This window comes from Leucopleurus acutus (genome assembly GCF_964270905.1).
Source record: "Leucopleurus acutus genome assembly, chromosome: 1".
In the NCBI taxonomy this organism is placed as follows: domain Eukaryota; kingdom Metazoa; phylum Chordata; class Mammalia; order Artiodactyla; family Delphinidae; genus Leucopleurus; species Leucopleurus acutus.
The window spans coordinates 124,830,779-124,850,301 of record NC_139142.1 but is presented as its reverse complement, the minus strand read 5'-3'; the positions used below and the strand labels follow the sequence as shown (position 1 = coordinate 124,850,301).

General features: G+C 37.1%; 2 protein-coding genes across 5 annotated transcripts in view; one reads left to right on the top strand and one right to left on the bottom strand.

The window, feature by feature from the left end:
• Positions 1–228: 228 nt before the first annotated feature.
• On the bottom strand, positions 229–6,446 carry PIERCE2 (piercer of microtubule wall 2; the record flags this gene model as incomplete). Of its 2 annotated transcripts, none has more annotated exons than XM_082835185.1 (2): positions 229–576; positions 6,429–6,446. In XM_082835185.1, the coding sequence occupies 2 exons, from the start codon at positions 6,444–6,446 to the stop codon at positions 229–231; spliced, it is 366 nt and encodes a 121-aa protein (XP_082691311.1). The 2 variants fall into 2 exon arrangements, with proteins under 2 accessions (XP_082691311.1, XP_082691310.1); XM_082835184.1 differs by lacking the exon at positions 6,429–6,446 and adding an exon at positions 6,256–6,288.
• Positions 6,447–6,891: 445 nt separating this feature from the next.
• Positions 6,892–19,523, top strand: part of CCPG1 (cell cycle progression 1) — a 38,557-nt gene continuing 25,925 nt past the window's right edge. For 2 of the 3 annotated variants that reach the window (XM_082846502.1, XM_082846500.1), the window contains exon 1: positions 6,892–7,332. The gene's annotated coding sequence lies outside the window, so the exon portion shown is untranslated. The remainder of the gene's footprint in view (positions 7,333–19,523) is intronic. The other variant, XM_082846501.1, reaches the window with a different exon arrangement.

Below are 19,523 nucleotides of genomic sequence, written 5' to 3'. Positions count from 1 at the left end.
ATAAAGCTAGGTATAATAAAATGCTTTCTACCTTTTATTCTATTTTGAACACATTTTTATTTAAGAAGTCACTGTCATTCAGTTATCAGTTGAAATGCTTTATTTCTTAAAGGTATTTTTTAAAAAATAATTCAAATCTTTTTATATTTCAAATTAGCTATCCTAGCCTTAGATTTAAAACTCATTTTTCCTGAGTATATTTTCTCTTTATTTAAGAGTAATATATTTTCATAGAGTGTGTTGAAAATTAGGAAAATCAAGGGTTCTTTTTCTGTCAGGTGCAGTGTTTAGAGTGTTATTTTGATAAAATCCAGTAGCTCTGATATTGCTTGAAAATACTTGGTCCTTTGGAGTATAATAGCAGGGGAAAAACTGTGGCATGGTTAAAAATTCACCATAATTACTTGAATTGGTTTTATACATAATCATCTTAGGTTTTGATAGTGAGGTAGCTGTATGGAGTGTCTTTGGGTCCAACATACATGAAAACACAGGATTGCCAGGGTTCACACAAGGAGGCAGTTGTTCAGGTTTCATTTCTGTTTCTGAATTTGAAGCTGAAGTAATTTTCTTATCCTAAAAGATAAATGCATAAAATAATTCTCAATTATAAAGTTCTGAAAAAAGCAGAATTATTTAAACTTAGCCCTAAGCCTTTCTTACCCCACTACTCACAAAAAGTGACTCGAAAAAGATCAAAGACAAATGTAAGATCTGATACCGTAAAACTCCTAGAAGAAAACACAGGGAAAAAGCTCCTTGGAGTTGGTCTTGGTAATTTTTTGGATATGACAACAAAAGTACAAGCAATAAAAGCAAAAATCAATAAGTGTGACTACATCAAACAAAAAAGCTTCTGTGCAGCACAAGAACAGCAGAAGGAAGAGGCAGCCTTGGAATGGGAGAAAATATTTGCAAACCATACATCAGATAAGGGGTTAATTTCCAAAATATCTTTAGAACTCATACAATTCAATAGCAAAAAACCAAACAATATAATTAAGTAATGGGCAGAGGATCTGAACAGACATTTTTCCCGAAGAAGACATACAGATGGCCAACAGGTACATGAAAAGATGTTCAACATCCTTAATCATCAGAGAAATGCAAATCTAAACCACGATGAGATATCAATCCACACCTGAAGAATGGCTATTATAAAGTTAAGAGAGAATAAGAGTTGGCGAGGATGTGGAGAGAAGGGGACCCTCGTGCACTGTTGGTGGGAATGTAAATTGGTGCAGCCACTGTGGAAAACAGTATGGAGGTTCCTCAAAAGACTAAAAATACAGGACGTCCCTGGTGGCGCAGTGGTTAAGAATCCGTCTGCCACTGCAGGGGACGTGGGTTCGAGCCCTGGTCTGGGAAGATTGCACATGCCGCGGAGCAACGAAGCCCGTGCACCACAACTACTGAGCCTGAGCTCTAGAGCCTGCGAGCCACCACAACTACTGAACACATGTGCCACAACTACTGAAGCCTGAGTACCTACAGCCTGTGCTCCACCACAAGAGAAGCCACCGCAAAGAGAAGCCTGCGCACCACAACTAGAGAAAGCCCGCGCACAGCAACGAAGACCCAACGCAGCCAAAAATAAATAAATAAAATAAATAAATTAAAAAACAAGCAGAAAAACTAAAAATAGAACTATCATATGATCCAGGAATTCCACTTCTGGGTATATATCTGAAGGAAATGAAATCACATCTTGAAGAGATATCTGTACTCCCATGTTCACTGCAGCATTCACAATAGCTAAGACATGGAAACAACCTAAGTATTCATCAACAGATGAATGGATGAAATTTTGGCATATACACACACACACACAACGAAATATTATCAGCCATAAAAAAGGAAGGGATCCTGCCATTTGCAGCAACATGGATGGACCTTGAGAGCATTATGCTAAGTAAAGTTAAGTCAGAGAAAGACAAATACAGTATGATCTCACATATATGTGGAATCTGAAAAAAAAAAAAAAAAGTCAAACTCAGAGCAGAATGGTGGTTGCCAGGGGCTGGGGATGGGGGAAATAGAGAGATGTTGGTCAAAGGGTACAAACTTCCAGTTATAAGAAGAGTAAGTTCTAGGGATCTAACGTACAGTATGGTGACTACAGTTAACAATACTGTATTATATAATTGAAAGTTGCTAAAAGAGTAGATGTTCTCACCATACCCACACACAAAAATTTGTAATTATGTGAGGTGATGGACATATTAACTAATCTTACTGTTAATCATTTCACAGTATATATGTATATGAAAGCATCATGTTGTACCTTAAACTTACACAATATTATATGTCAATTATACCTCAATAAAGCTGGAAAAACAATAGAGAAGAAAACAAAAACTTAGCCCCATCTACTCTCCTTTTGGGAGTCATTTTCTCTGGAGGACATTGAAGAGTACCCATTCAATTATATATATCTGTACAGAGCAAACTTGTCAAAAGTATGTACAAGGTAGCTTTTTAAAATCCTGTACTAGAACTATGAGAATTTATAAAAACGTGTAACTTATAGAGTAAGACTGCAATAGGTCATAGTTCGAAGAGGACGTACAGCTTAATTTCAGAGTGAAAAGGGAACAAGATAAACATTCAGGGATCTTAACCTTGTGGGGGATAGCCATTAAGCAAATAATTATACAACTGACTAATTGTGGTAAGTGCTATGAAGAAAAAAAATTCAGGATATTTATGAAGACATATAGGGGGTTCTAACCTAGTGTGAGGGCCTAGGAAGGCCATTCTGGTGAAGTGTCGCTGAATCTTAAGACTGGAAGGCAAGCGAAGGAAAAGATAGAGGAGGGCACAAAGAAAAAGCATGGCCAAAGTGGAGTAAGTTAGAGTGAAAATGGCTGCAGATGAGAATAGAGGGGCAGGAGCCAGATCCTGAAGGGTCTGGTTGGCTATGTGAAAAGTTTAGATCTTTATGGTAAAAGCAATGGAAAGCTATTGAAGCGTTTTAAGGAGAACCATGTCATGATGTAATATGCTTTTTAGTAAGATTACTTTGGCTGCCGTCAGAGACTTGAACGGATGTGGAGAGGAGCTTCAGTGTTCCATGTGACTGACGATGATGATTTATAGAAGAATGGTGGTATAGAGAGACTAGTAAATAAATTTGAGACACATTTTGGAAGTAGAATTCATTGGACCTGGTGATTGATTGGATGTGGATAGTGAGGAAGAGGGACAGATCAAGAAAGACTCCCACATTTCTGGACAAACATTTGGGTAGATGGTGGTGCCATTTACTACAATTTAATATGTAATTAACATATATAATAAATTTAATAAATATTTAAAATATACATAACTTAGCTATTTGGGGAGGGAGGGAGCAAGATATTACAAAGAATGGGTACAAAAGTGCATATTGCTTTCTAGCAATGCATATAACATGCTTATCCTTAGTAAAGTCAAGTCTATAAAAAACATCAAGCTTCAATAATGAAGGTGAAAGAATTCAAATGGAACACACTATATGCACCTTGTTTATCACTCATTCAACAAATACTGAGTACCCACTGTGTACCAGGCATTGTTAGATGATGGAAAAATAGTGATCAACAATCTAAAGTTCCTAGAACTTACATTTTATTACCTAGAAGACAAGCACATAGGAAACCAGCTCGATAATGTTGGGAAACTGGTTATTTAAAAAAAATGTAGGTCTTCACCTTCAAATATTAGGTGTCACCAGTTCTGGGTTCTGATGTTGCCAGTGATAATAGCTGCGTGACTTTGATAAAATTATTTTGCAAGGATTCAAATTCCTTGTCTATAAATATAAAACAAAGGAGATGGATTAGTTTTTTTTCTTTTTCTAATCTGAGGTTATAAGGGCTCTCCAAATGTAGCAATAGGAAAGTGATTTTCAGTTATTTGAAAAACATGAAGGAAGTGTATATTTACTTGTGATAAGGCTCTTAAAAATGATTGTGGTGTCCATGTAGGCAAAAAATTTTGGTAGTTAAAAAACCCTCCAAATTTGGCAACTTCTGGAATACTTAAGATCTAAGTCCTTCCAGATCAGAAATTATATTATTATATCTAACCTCATAGAGATTGGCAGGGTTCTGTAACTCTGACTTTTTAAGGTTGCATTAAATAGAAGGTTGTTTATATGCATTAAAATTCTTTTGCTTTGAAGACTCTATAGTAGATGCTTGTGATTCATGAGGCTGAGACCCTTTAAGAATTCTAAATCCTTAAAACTAGCAAGCATATAATCTCAGTTTCTCCAACTCTAAAAATGGAGGAAAGAATATTGACCAAGTTGCTGTGTCACGCTTAAGTTAGGATCAAATCTGGGTCAGATTAGTTCGGTTCCTCTTAGACTAACTCAGCTCCCTCTGAATTCTTGGGTTATTCTACTTAATGTCTCTGCAAAGTTAAGTTCCCCACTGTCAGGAACCTATTTGTTTTGAAATCTTGAGTTCAAACCTGCAAATGTGAAGTATTTACTCCACTTTCTTTTCTTTTGTTCAGATTTGAAGAAGTATAATAGAGTGTTGGAGGAGTAGCACAGGCAAGAACTTTGTGGCCTAGATTCCAATCCTTTATCATCACTGCACCTTTGTTTTTATATTGTCTGTAAAACTGGGAAAAAAGGGGGAAAAAAAAAACAACCTGCCATAGTTCCTGTGGTTGTGGAAATGAAAGAAAATCGGATGTAAATGATACGCTGCTATATAAATGGAACCAATTTTTAACATTTTCTTTTTTGCAGGTATACTTCAATGCATGTGCATGATCTTCCAGAATTCAGTTCTGAAATTTACAGGTTAAGAAAACGTTACAGTAGTGTGCTACCATTTACTAACATTCATTATCTTGTAGGAAGCTGGCAAAGCTGGAAGTAGAACTCATCAGTTCTTGCTGTTTATTCTTTTTTGACACTGCTTATTGTTTTAAATATCAAGAGCACAGACATTGGAGAATAAGTAAGTCACCAGAATCCTACGGTATCACAACAGGTCAGCTTTTCTCAAAATGTCTAGGTTCTCTCAGCACATGGAAGGCTTCTTAGGTGGAAGGTGCTGCCCTGTGACTTGTGAGAAAAAGTACCAACCCTAATTTACTTTATGGACACCAGTCAGGTTGCCCAGGGCAACCTCAGTCCCAGAGGTTGTGACTTTCAAATCACCTTCTGCAACTGGCTCTAAAATTCTGATTAACTTTGAATTATTAACTCTGAATTATTAACTCTGAATTAACTCTGAATTAACTTTGAATCAAAATGGAATACAGAAAACAGAATCCAGTGAAAATAGAAGACAAATTTTGTTGGCATAATCCGTACCACACAATCTGTAAAAGTTAGTGTCTACCGAAATCTTTTAGACCTCCAGGACAATTCACAAATGTTTACGGACTTGGAAACAAAATACCCCTTGCTTTTACTTTATATCCTAGGCCCTCACTGCAACTTTCTTATTTGGGTTTCGACCTCTTCAAATCTGGTATTCTTAAAATGTAGAGTTCAAAACAGATACAATCAAAAACAAAACAGCCTAATATAAAGAATAATAAAAAGATTACTTTAAATTCTCTGCTAGGTTATACATTGGGTCAGCAACTGTTACTGAAGGAGAAGAAGGTTAATGAAAATTATAAATGAATCTTTTAAAATCGATTAAGTCTAAAATTAGACTGTGCAAGTGCCTTGAAAATCTACAAATAGATGGTATTAGCTTCCTTACTAATTTAATTTTCAGGCTCTCCTAGAATGAGAAAACCAGGCCACTTTGACTTTTCCAAGTCTTTTGTTATAAACACACACACATTTTTATAAAGATAAATAACAAGCTACTGAAATAATAAAAATGCCCATTATAGAAGCTGTAATTATAAAATTAAAAAAAAATTTTTTTTTTTGGTTTTGTGTCACAGTTGATGTTAACTACAGTAACAACAAAAGCAAAAAAAAACCCTGTAAGTCTAATTTTGAGGCACCCTTTTGTTTCCCCTCAGGCCCACCATCCTCCTTGTTCATGTTTTTCTTAATTTATCTTTTTCTGGCCACAATTAGGTGACAGAGAATTAAACCTTAACTTTCTACTGTTTCCATCAACAGTGAGTATAAATGCACCATATACTTTTTTCCCCTCATATCCTTTTTTGAACAAGACACAATGTAAACAGATGTCAAATTAACAAGGTACGTTTTTCTTGTTCAAAACCATCACGGCATTTTGCAATGGGGCATGAGTTGCATACCATCCCCAATCATCTTTATACCTTCAGAGGCAATTCTGGCTTAATGCAATGCATGTTACATCTGTGTAGCCCAGCGGTTGCCTACAACGGTGGGGTTTTTTTGGAGGGTGGGGGTGGGTGGGAGTGTGGGGTGCCCAAGTTTATAGTAAAGAGTACCGACAGTCAAAAACATCCAGCCCTCTGCCCAAACCCACCCAGTCGCCCTCGGTCATTCTCGATATCTTCTTTATTTTTTCCGGCAAACGCAGTCTTTTCCTGCAGCGGATGGCAAGGCCAGCAAGCGCCGACTTTTACTACACCCAATTAAAGCAGCAAAGAGAAGGCGAACCGTCGGCTGGATGGATACGTATAAACTAATCGGCCTAATCCCGGGAGCCGTCCTCCAGGGTGGAATCCTTCGGAGAGGCTGTAGCAGGCCGTCTCCACAGTAACCGGCCGCGGCGCCTCTGCAGTGCCGGGGCCCGGATGTTATGAGGATCACGGCCCCGGGGCCCAGCTTCCGGCAGCCTGCCGGCGGCGGACTGCGCTCCTCTTCGGGAGTCGTAGTTCTTCCCTCCGCCGCCGCCCGGTATAAGGCGCGGGCGGGACTACGAGTCCCGGCATGCACCGCGGCGCCCCGCCGCCCTCCGCCTTTCGGCTGCGGTCGCCTTCGAGCAGGTTGTTGTTTTTATGAGAGGCGTCACTGCTGTCGGAGCTGTGACCGCCGCCGCCGCGACAGCTAACGCCGTCGGGCGGAGGTGGCGCTGCTCCTTCAGGTACGGCCCTGGGGGAGTTTGGACCCCAGGAGGGGAGTCCGGGCCGACTGTCGGGGTCCTGGCTTAGCCGCCTGGCGGAGGCGGTTGCGGGGTTTCCGCTGAAGGGGGGCTTGACCCTAGGCGCTCGGTGTTTGCGGCCGCCTGGGTGGCCTCCTCGGAAGGCGAGTCTGCATCCCCCGTGGCGGAGCCGGTCCGGTGGTCCTGCAGCCTCGGTTCCCTGCGTTGCAGACGCGAGCGGTGTGCCGGGAGTGTGGGGGAGCCGACAGCCCAGGGGACGCACCCGCCTTCCTCCGCTGGGCTGGCTTAAGGCTCTCCTCGGTCCTGATTGATGAGAATCCATATGGTAAGATGTTATGTGCGTCACTCCGCCGGGTTTTCAGCCGGCCGGTCTTTTTTGGTGACGTTTGAGCCCCGTGATGACAGGAAGAGAAAGATTAAATAATGTGTTTGAGATTTCTGCTTGTGAGCCTGGCTGATAATGATCAAATCTCCCTGTCTATCCTGTTCCGCCTCCACCGGTCCCCTTCCTAATCGATAAGCCCTCCGTAGCAGCAGGTCACACCGTGCCTTGTACGCGTTACTGTTTATCTTTATTTAACGAATCAACTTTTTGCCTTTGGGAGCGCCAATTTTAACGAACTCAGGCAATTAGGTACTTTGTTGAGTGGGTGAAATTTGCCCTCAGTGTGGCTTTATTAAAAAATGGAATGGAGCCTTCTTGTAGCTAGAATAGGTAATTATTTTAGTACTGCGAATTTTAGGAGGTTTGCCTCCTCAAATAAGGTCACATCTACTGGACAGTACTTGAAATGTCATTATTAGCGCATCGTATCTTTGGCTTAACGTTTGAATCTTATTAGGCCCCACCTTTCTCAGGGGGGTATTTATCACACCTTGGACGCTAGTGTGAATGGTTTACTATAATTCCCTGAGCTATGGTCATAAAGGGGAAGGGAAGGGAGAAAGTGAGGGTATTATTTTAATAAATAATTTTTAATCCTTTACGCAACCTAAGGATGGGATTCTAATTAAAGAAGCTATTAAAAATCGCTCTCAAATAATATTTGAGGGTGTGGGAAATACTAGTTTTTAAATGAAAGTAGGTTAGAAAGTAGTGTAATACTAATTTTGTTAACTAAACCATAGGACTAGAAGTGATTCGATGTCTATTAGAAACAAGACTCAAAGGAGTGTAATAGTTATAAAGTGATTAGATGGTGAAACTACAAATTATTTTTTTCTTTATACTTTTTGGTATTTTCCAAATTTTCTATAGGAAAAAACCTTAATTTAAAGAAAAGGACACAGGTGCAGCAATTCCAGTTATACAGACTCTTTAAACATTAATTTTAAAAAGCAAATAACAACTAAAAACAACATAGGCAGAGCCCCTGTTACTGCATCCACGGACTCTGTGAATAACAAGTTTAAATGTATGTAAGTTAGTTGTTGAGAAGTGACAAGAAATGCATTGGTTGGACTGGAAAGGAAACAAAAAACTATGACAGTAATTCTTAGCATTTGTACATCTCGTCTTATTTTGATCTGTTTTCTTTTCATTTTGTACAGTAAAATCAAGATAAGATTGCTTACTTTTCTTCAATTAAGGGAGTGCAATCTTGATTATTACTGTAACTCAAGGTGACAAAGCATGGGCATATTAATCTGAAAAGATCTGGGATGTAGCAGGATTTTTCATTTATTATTTGTAAACATTTGCCAGTGGAAATAAAGAAGTTAAACATTATTATAAAATGGGGGCTTTAAGCTTGTTTTCATCAAGTCATTTCAAGTATCAATACTATGTTTTATATGACTGATATTTTGGATTATGTTTTTGTTTCATTTTCTATTATGGATATGTTGGATATGGTTGAGTAAGTAGCATATTTAGCCCACATTTTGTTTTCTGTCATAAAGAAAGGGCCACATTGTTCTTCGATAGGAATAGTCCATGTATTTTTGCAGTTACCAGTCTTGAGAAAATGGGGTTTACCTCAATTCCAAGTGTCCATTAACTCAATAGAATAGCCATTCTGAAGCTTTGTTTTTATTTTTTTGCTTTTTAAGCTGTAGAAGTCATACTTTGTTTTCTTAGGTTCTTTTCTTTGGAGCATTGCTTCTCTCCCCAGATTTCAGTTTCTTTTCAATATTTTCTATTGTTTTATTTTGTGTATTTTGTGCCCTTTGTTGGCTCAATATCTCACTAAAAATTTGGGTTCATTTACAGGGCATAAGAAACATTCATAATTACTTAACATGTTTGATTTACTAACTGGTTCCACAGTATTGTGTAGGTTGTGTAATTGTATTTTACCTAAGTTAAATATTTAAAAAATTAGGTGAGTTTGAACTGAGAGCTTAGAAGTAGTAGTTTCTGACATGTAAAGAATATGGACACAGTGCAAGGCCTGTTAAGCCCAGGGTATTTTAAAACAGAAAATGCAGACTCATCTAACAATGCAGAACTACTAGAGGCTGAATTGCTTTTGTGTTTGAGTGGTTAAGATGAGGAAGTTGCCATATTGTAGGCGATAACTTACATTTTCAAGAATTTTCTTCCTGGGAGTTGTGCAGTTTTTGTTTTGTTTTTAAATTTATTTGTAAAAATTTGTTAAACAGTTTTTAAAGGTTACTTTCCGTTTCCAATTATTACAAAATATTGGCTCTGTTTTCCATGTTGTACGATACATTCTCGAGCCTATCTTACACCCAGTAGTTTGTACCTCCCACTCCCCTACCCTGTATCGCCCCCCCCAACCACTAGTTGGTTCTCTATATCTGTAAGTCTGCTTCTTTTTTTGTTATATTCACTAGTTTGTTGTATTGTTTATGTTCCACATATAAGTGATATCTTACCATGTTTGTCTGGTAGTTCTGCAGTTTTGACTAAATTAAAATAGTTAAAAAAATGAGTTGGTATAAAAGGTCATGTTCGATGTATTGCACTAGATAAACTTGAAAATAAAAATCTCAGTTTGAGTTCTAAGGTGAAATTTAACTCTGTAATATGGGGAGGATTGCAACTAACTGATAGATTGAGAGGATTTTTTTTCCAAGGGGTGTTTAAGGTGTGGAAACCTGCTTAAGGGCTTATAGAGTTTTCTGGAGGAAGTATTAGCAAGGAAGTATTAGTATTAGCAGTAAGTCAGAAATCTAATTTTTCTTCAGTATTTGTCCATAAAGCAGTTTCCTAAAACCTTATTTCTGGTTCATGTTGCCAGCATGATGAAATGTGAAAAAAGAATTGGATTGGGAGTCAGGACGTTTAATGATGTTGACAAATAATTTAACTTATGAGCTTCTGTTGTTTCCATTTGTACCTAATAAGTAACAGCCATTGCCATACTTCATGGGGTATGTGTGAAGATCAAATCAGATATAAAAAGTCGTATCACTTTGTAAGTGGCAGAGTGATCTACCCATGCAAAGTATTATTGGCCTGCGTAAGTAACATTTACATAAAGCATATTATACATTTGAAGTGTGATGACTTAATGTGATATATATACTTTTGGACTGAGAAGTTTGATGGAAAAAAGTCATATGGGAGCTTCATTTGATTTTTTTGATAGTGCTTTTTGCCTTTTACTAGGTTGAAGGGAACCTGGCCCCTTTCCTGACTGTGACTTTGTACTCTACTGCATTAAAGGTTTGGAAATTGCAGTGTGCTTTTATGGTTCAGCCTTTAATTTTGGTTTTGATTTGTTTTAATTGCACATCTAAAGTATAAAGAAGATCTTCAGTGTAACTTAACAGTAGGAAGTGGATGTTGTTTTTAATGTTCTAAAACAGTCCTTTAAGTTGATTTCATGAACAGTGAGTCTACACAGAATGTCAAATTCCAGGTCCTCCCAGAGATACATTACATGTGTAAGCATTTGTCTTTCAGGGAAAGAGATAGTTTAGAGCTTAGACACTCCTTCTGGGGAAGTCAACCCTATCTGTATTACATACAACATCTGCCCCTTGAGATTAACTTCAAGTTGGGTTGACATATAGAACATTCAAGTAAAAAAGTCTTTTAGAAACTTACAAATCAATTCTGCGGACTTTATGAGAGCAAATATAAGCAAAAGTGAAAGGCAAAGAAACATATAATATATCATGGGTTGGTAATGACTGCTTCTATATTTGATTAGTTGATAACTCAAATAACATCTTTACTAACATTTTATCTAATATTACTACTAGAAAGTAACAATGGGTGTGTACTTGTCTATTATGTACTTAAAAAAATGGAAAACAGAATAAAAATATATAAAATTCCTTTGTTTTCCATCTCTCTGGCTTTTTTTCCCAAATGAAAAGTAGAAGAGAGTTGTAAAAAAAAAAAAAATTAGGACAGATTATCCTTTTGTGGAAAGTATGTTTAAGATAAACAAAAAATATAGATATATGATGAATACATATATTTTAACAAGTAAAATTATTAAAAAATTTTTTTGAGACTAGAAAAAACAACATCAAGCTAGATCCCATTAGTTTTACTTATCTCTGAAAGGGGAAGAGGAGCCAACAGGGCCTGGCAGTGCCCAAGTGAGGGTCGTATGGCGCCTAGTCAAGCTTCTACATTTACTACTGGCTCTTTCAGGCTTTTCCAAAATTAAGATGTAACAATCCTGGAAAGTCAGGATTCTTTTCAGAATGGGAACACCTGGTGAAAAGGTATTTCCATACTAACAGATATCTTAATTTCCCCCCAGCATTTTGAATCCATATGGTTTACTGCTTTGTGTCAAACTTTTAATCAAAGGTGTAGCTTCTTTTAGATGGAGGCAAAAAGGGATACTTTTATCTTCAAATATGGCAGTAGTTGCTTTTGTTTCCCAATATGAAGGATGTTACATCATAAAAGAAATCTTGTGAAGAAATTGTGTATTGACTCACTTCTTGCAAAATTTGTTTTCTAAACCAAAAAGTTAATTTACTGTATGTAACAGTATTGCTGCCTCTTTCTGGTCATGGATAAAGTGAAATTACTACTATTGGAGATTTTTTTCCAGATACCTATCTTTAGCGATATCGGTGTTTAAATGAAATTCCACTCCATTAAAACTAGGAAAGCCTGTTTGCTATGGACAGGTTATCTTTGAATCCACTTAGAAGATGCATATAACCAAGGGGCAGGACAGCCATTGGACCCACATCTTGATGCCATAAATTACTACACTGTGGACTCTTCAAATCCCTGGGTTATGCTCTCTCTTCTCTAGCATCAGTTTTCTCCAGTAAACTTTTGATACCTCAGATATAAATGTTTTAATATGATTCCCTTTAGTCCTTTAATTTATTCTGAAGAGACTGGTCATCCAGAAGATGATTGGATTTTTGTCAGTCATTCATTTACTTAATATTGGGTTTGTCTTTTCATTTAAAAAAATGTATATTTTTTTCCTGCGGATTATGAAGGTAATAAATAGCTCACTGAAATTTAGCAGACATAATACGTGTAATTTTAGTTTTTTTAGATTTGAAAGATACTCTTTAAAATTAGACTAATGCATATAAATTAATATCAGTAGGGTTTATTATACATATCATTTTCTGACTTGCTTTTTTCACAGAATATATTATTGATGTCTTTCCATGTCAGGACATGTTGATCTATTTTAAATTTTTAATGGCTGCATTAATAATAGATATTATACATTTTAATTTTAATAAACTCACTCTTGATAGACTTTTCACTTTCTAATTTTGTACTATAAAAATTCAACCATTCTTACACACATGTATATGTATTTTCATATTCATGTGAGTATTTCTACCAGATAAATTCCTAGAAATGAGGTGGATAGGAAATGAAATAGAAATGATAGGTCACAGGGTATCTGCCTGTAAAATTTTGTTATTACAAAATTACTCAAATGATAATAACTATGCATTTTTACTGTTTACAGTACCTATTTTTCTGTATCTGACCTATTAACCTGTTTAATCTTTGTTGATCGTTTAGGCATTAAAATAATCTTGCTACTCTTTGTGTATCTTTCGTAGTAAGGTTGAGCATTTTTTTCCTTATAAGCCATTTTAATATCTTCTATAAATTGCTTACTCATATTCCTTGATAAATTTTCTATTCAGTTTTTTAACCTTTTTCTTACTCATTTATTGGTGTACTTTAAATGTTTTGAAAACTGTTATATATGTCACAGGTATTCTCAGTATATCATTCTTATTTTTATGACTTTTGGCAAACAAGTTTATGATTTTTATATAATAAAAAGCTTTTCCTTTACAATTTCTAGGTTTTGTGTAAAGCTTAGTAAAAAGGTCATCTTTACCCCAGGATTGTAAAACTTTTCTGTTTTGTTTGAGTCTTTTTGTGTGTGTGGTTTTATTTTATATGTTTAAATCTCTGGGCTGTATTTTTACCAGGTGGTCTTAAGGTTTTATGAAGCCTTATCTTAATAATGCCGAACTTTCACAAGGCAAACATGAGAGATGACATCAATCTGAAAGTCTTTTGCAACACCACATTTATGACGTTTAATGGAGAGTATAATTCCTGAGTGATGCAATTTGTCAAAAAACTGATTTTTTCCCCCTTTGGGAGGTAGGAGGGGAAGAACAATGAAATTTACTGTCTTTAAATTCAGAAGCGTTTTATGTGAAAATGGCTCTTATCTTTCGCATCTCTTTCATTCTCTACCTTTCACACCAACCATAGAAAGGCTCTGCTGTTTTGAGCATCCAGAATGGCAGCCAGCACTTTAGTTCCATATTCAGAATTACCTGTCAGATCATTTGTCTCTTGATGCTGTTTGGAAGCAATTTAGTTTGGCCTGGGCTTCGTGAAAATATGTTGCAGGATTTATCTGCTATAACAGTTAAAAAGCCATACAAAAACTTACTCTTTTTCAAATAAAGAGTTTACCTGACCATTCTAGCCAATAAGCCTTGGAATCAACTTCCCTAAGGCAGTCTTTTTTTTTTCCCCCCACAGCACAGAGGCCTAGTGGGTACTAGGCACTCCTAGGCTAGGCTTATTTATTGCCAGAGTTTGGGGACTGAAATAAGGTTGACATTGTAGATGAAAAAAAAAGTATAAGCTGAGCCTTCACTTAAGATGAGACTATTTGGAAAAAAGAAAGCAACACAGTGAAAGGTTCTTCCCCCACCACAATGAACAGGATTGAAGACCCTTTAATTCCGCAAAGAGATACAGTTCTCACCATTTACTCCAGAAGTGTTTGTCACAGTACTTTTTAAAATGTAAATTTGTGCCAAATTACCATAAAGCATAGTGACAGTAACAGTTTTAGATCCTTACTTAGACAGAAAATCTTAGAATTTCTTAAGCTTTTCTGTTTCAACCCCTTCATTGTGGTGCTTAGTGATTTTAGTGGCCCTAGCTCCCTTTTGAAAATAGGCAGGAATAAAAAAAATTCATAATTGTGGTACATTTAAAAGAGGCAAGCTTAAGGGGTGGGGCTAGACCTGAAATTAGACCTGTAGCTCATTACTATTTCTGATCCTTCAATTCCTGATCTGAGTAAAAATGCTTGTGTGTCCTTTTCTATAGATAAAATAGAATATTAAGCGATTAAAGATGAGAGATTATTATGTATGTATTGTATGACTTCTGACTAGTAGAGAGCAGTTAAAATTTTTGTGCAGTTATAGAGACATTGAAAATTAAATTGAAACTTCTTATCAAAAGCTTTGAACTTAACACTAACTAGTAAAGTAACTCATGGATAAAAGTAATAGAGGCTGCTCTTAGGCAAGCTATGCTAAGAAGTACAGAACTTATGCTGAGAAATAAGAAATAAATGCGATACATTCAGGGGAAGGAGAGATCAGTGTGTCAGAAACATGAAGGAAAACTTCATGGAGGAGACTGAGCCTTAAAGATGGAAATCAGAAGAAAGGAAAGGAGGAAAGCATTCCAGGAAGTGTGACTTGAGTAAGTGAAGACATGGAGGTAGGGCTGTGCTCCTCTACTTGTAGCAAGTAGATTACTTTGATCAGATGAAATAGCCCTGGAGGAGAGAACTAATCGATTGCAAGCTAGGCTAGAGCCAGGTAGTGGAAGCATTTGGATGTCCCCTTAAGAAGTTTGACTTTATTGTACAGAATACTTATTCTCAAGGTCATGGGGAGACTTTTGCACAGGAAGTTTAAAAAAAAATTTCTAGCATTTGGAATAAGTACTGCATGTAACCTGCAGTCAGTTTCATTGTTGCCTGTATGTAAGTGTTCAGGGTGGTTGTGTGTGTTTAGGGAGGGACGAAGCGAAGAGTTGCAAAATAGCACTGTAAAAAGTGGTGAGTACCATTGTAATTAAAACAGCCTTGTTTTGGTGCTGGAATATAGATCATTGGAACAGAATGGAGACTACAGAAACTGATTCATAAATGTATGGGACTTTATGTGACAGAGAGTGGCATTTTAAATCATAGAAAAAATATGGAATATTTAATAATTGACATAATTTCTACCTCACACTAAAAGGGAGAATACCCAGATTCACACATTAAATAGCTAAATGTAAAAGCCAAAACTGAAAAAGTATTAGTAGAAAATATAGGAGAACTATTTACAATCTTGAGAGTAGGGAAGACTTTCTAAAGCAAGGTGTAAAATATAGGCTATAAAAAATACCTTATTCTCCATCCTCAACATTTGACTGCATAAAATTTAAAGACATCTATGATAGAAGATATTTTTTTAAATTGAAGCATGCTAGAAAAAAATATTTGCAGTAGGTTTAGCAGTGAATTCATTCATGACCCAATTTATGAAGAACTTCTGAAAATCAACAGAGATAGCCCAATAGGAAAGTGAACATGTGAACATTAGATAATTCATGGGAAATGAAATAAGGATAGCCAATAAACATAGGAAAAGATGCACAACCCCACTGAGTCATCTGGGAAATGCAAATTGAAATAGGAGATTTACTTTTTTTTGCTCATGACATGATCAGAAATTAAAGATGGTTGTTACATTTTTGGTGAGGTTGTGGAGAAATCGGTACCTTCTTGTGTTGGTGGGAGGTCTTCCCTAACAACCTTATTTAAAATTCTGATCCCTACCCCCTACTCCCTGCATTCAGTTTTCCCCCTTTTTGCTTTATTTTTCTCCACAGTACTTGCCACCAACTAACTTAACTACATCTTCTGCTTCTTTATTTCTGTGGGGTTGTTATTGGACAAAAAATAGAATATAAGAGACATTTAAAAAGTTTTTATTAGTTGGGATCTTGGGTCCTCTTTCCTTTATCCAACAGTCTGGTTTAAAGCAGGCATTTCATATCCTCTTGGGGAGATGAAAGTTCCAGAACCTCTGAAAAGCATGATAGAAGTAGGTTCTTGAAAGCTGTCTAGACTGACTGATTCATCTTTGATCACATTTACAGTACAGCAGCACTTTTGGGACCTTTGGTCACAGCCCATTGGTTGGCTTACCTCGGAATTGTAGACGTGTGGGAGAATAATGCCCCCATTCTTCTCCATCGTGTCTAATTCTAGAAGATACAGTAATGGAAACCGTACCTTTTCCATAGTAAAATGTAGCTACTCAGGAATGATGAGGGGCGCCATCATATCAGCTAATATTCACTCCAGTTGTATTTTATGAGGTAAAATTAATATTGTTGCTCTGTTATTAGTTTTGACAGCTGCCACCTAAAGTGTAATTTTAAATTACATCTTTGGTCTGTATCTCTCCCCTAAATTCAGTCTCCAGCTGCCTACTTGACGTTTCAACTTGGACGTGATAATAGCTGTCTCAAATTTAATATGTCCCCGATGAGTTTACCAATTTTCCTTTCATAACCTGCTGCTTTTGAAGTCTTCCAGTCTTAATGGCCTTTCCATTCTTGTATTTACTTAGGAGGGGGGTCATCCCTCATACCTTGTATTCAGTACGTCAGGAAGCCCAGCTGGTTATACCTTCAAAATATAGGTATAATTTGCCCACTTCTTACTGTCTTTGCTACCACCCTGGTCCAAAGCACCATCATCTCACGTGGATTACTGTGGTAGCTTTGCAAATGGTCTTCCTGCTTCTGCCTTTGCCCCCTCACAGTGCTGTCTCAATAGGGCAGCCAGTGTGATCCTCAATTATTCCTTTCCTCAAAATACTTCTGTGACTTTTAGTTTCACTCAGTAAAAAGTCTTAGGATCTGTAAGGCCCTACATCATTTGTCTCCCACTCCATTATCTCTCTGTCCTCATCTCTTTCCACTTTCCCGGTAGCCCACTTCTCTCCAACCACACAGGCCTCCTTGCTGTTTCTCATAGATATGGGCTTGGTTCCAACTTTGTACCTACTGTTCCTTTGGTCTGAAACACTCTTTACCCAGTTAACTGCACGATGATTCACTCACTCATTCAAGTCTTTGCTCAAATATACCTTCTTAAGGAAGCTTTCGCTGATCATCCTTTTTGAAATTAAGCCTCTCCAACCCAGCATTTTCTATTCTCTTTTCCCATGCTTTCTCTGTAGTAGGAAATATACCATCAAATACACTGTGTATTCTACCAGGTAATGTTGTTTATTGGATGACTCCAGTGTGAAAGAGGAAGTGCTTAGGAAAATTGAGATGATTTTTTTTTCCTTTGGCCACACCATGTGGCATGTGGGATCTTAGTTTCCCAACCAGGGATTGACCCATGCCCCCTACATGGAAGCATGGAGTCTTAACCACTGGACCGCCAGGGAAGTCCCAGAAAATTGAGATGAATTTAATTCAGACTATTGCAATAGGAATATCTCAATGAACCGAGGAGTTTTATAGAGGCAAGTAAACAAGGGACTCAGAATGGGTGGAAGTGAGTCTTACCTGGGATTTTTTGAGGGCAGGTTGGTCCTTTGCAGTTAGCTATCAGTCAGAACACAAAACAGGATGGGGAAATTTCTCAACCTTCCTTGCTTTCCTGGAGCACAGGGCTCAGATGAAGTTCAACCTAGTCAATTACTGATAGAATTTAAGCTCCAGGAAGGCAAGACTCTTATTTGTTTTGTACATTGGTATATTTTCAGTATCCTGCATGTGCTAAGAACTCAATAAATATTGAATGAACAGATGGATAAAGGAGTAAATTAAAAATGGTACTAACTGTAGGCCCATCTGCTGGAGAGTTTGATTATACTAGTGTAGTATAATCCTTCTACCTTAAGTAACTTCATAAATGAGATACGAACATCCATGTAATAAATTTACATCCTAATATGACTAACGTGCTATATTCTATGTGGAAAACCGTATGTTTATAATGCTTAGTGTCAAATTCTCTTCCATAGAGTTCTATGAATAAAATCTTACATGTTGTGAAGAAATGTCCCATAGGATTTCTTATGAAGTGAGAATCAATTTAAATGATTTGTCTCTGTTCTAGAGGCTATTATTATAGGATTTTGGAGTTTATCTTGAAGGCACTGGAGACCAATTTTAAGTGATTGATTAAGTGATCAGATTTATGTGTTAGGATAAACAGAGTAGGGACAGCATTGGGAAGGAGTGACTGGAGGGGAATTTGAAACTGCAGGCAGAGATCTCTTAGAGAGCCGTCACTGTAATACAAGTGGGAAATGATGAAGTTGGGATAGGAAGTGAAAAAGGATTTAGACCTGATTGGATTTTTGGGTCAAGGCAATTCTAGTTATCCCAAATGTAGTTATCCTAAATCTAGGATTTTTGACCTGATGTTTGGTGGCTTTTTCTTGCAGCCAGATTATTTTTGGCTAATGCTGTTCTCTGAGATGATAGAAACAGGAAGAGGAGCAGGAAGATAATCTTAGTTTTGTAGATGCTTTATTTGAAAGGCCTGAGAAACCTACTAGTGATCATCCAAAAAGCAATGGGGAAATATATGACCTGAGATTGGGGTAAAGAAGCTACCCTGAGGAATAAAACGAAGCCTGAGTCTAGAAAAGGGCTTCAAGTTTATCATCTTCATAAAGTACCCTTAGCTTTATAACTTTGTATGATTTTTTATGCCTTTGTAACTTTCCCATAAACTGTTTATTTCTAAGTTATTATTAGTAAAGCCCTCAAAATGGAACAGGTTTTTGCATTTACCTTTGGTCAGAATAATGGGGAGAGGAACTTTATGGATTCCTCCAGAATTTTGAGTTCCTTGAGGAACAGTTTAGAAGTGTGTCAGTAACTGCATCATCACCCAGAAATGTTTACCTTTTTTCTTTATTGAGTGCTTAATATGTGTTACCGGTCAAGTAAACAAGCAATTACAGCGTAGTATTGTATTTTAAGTAGTAGATTAGGGAATATACTAGTCTTTGGGGATGGGGTCAGGGAATGGTTCACGAAGTGATGCATTAGCTGAGATAGAAGAGTGGGCACAGGAGTTTGGGTAGAAGTAAGGAGGTGAGGAACTGAGATCAGAATATGCAAAGCCCCTGAATTAAGAGAAAGCTAAGCTTTTTAGCAGAATTGAAAAGGTGGAGGGGAGAGGGAGGGGATGGAGGGAGAGAGGATGAGATGCTAGAGACAAAACACTTGATATTTAAGGCCTGTGGGCATTATCCTGAAGACAGTATGAAAATCTTAACATTTTTAAG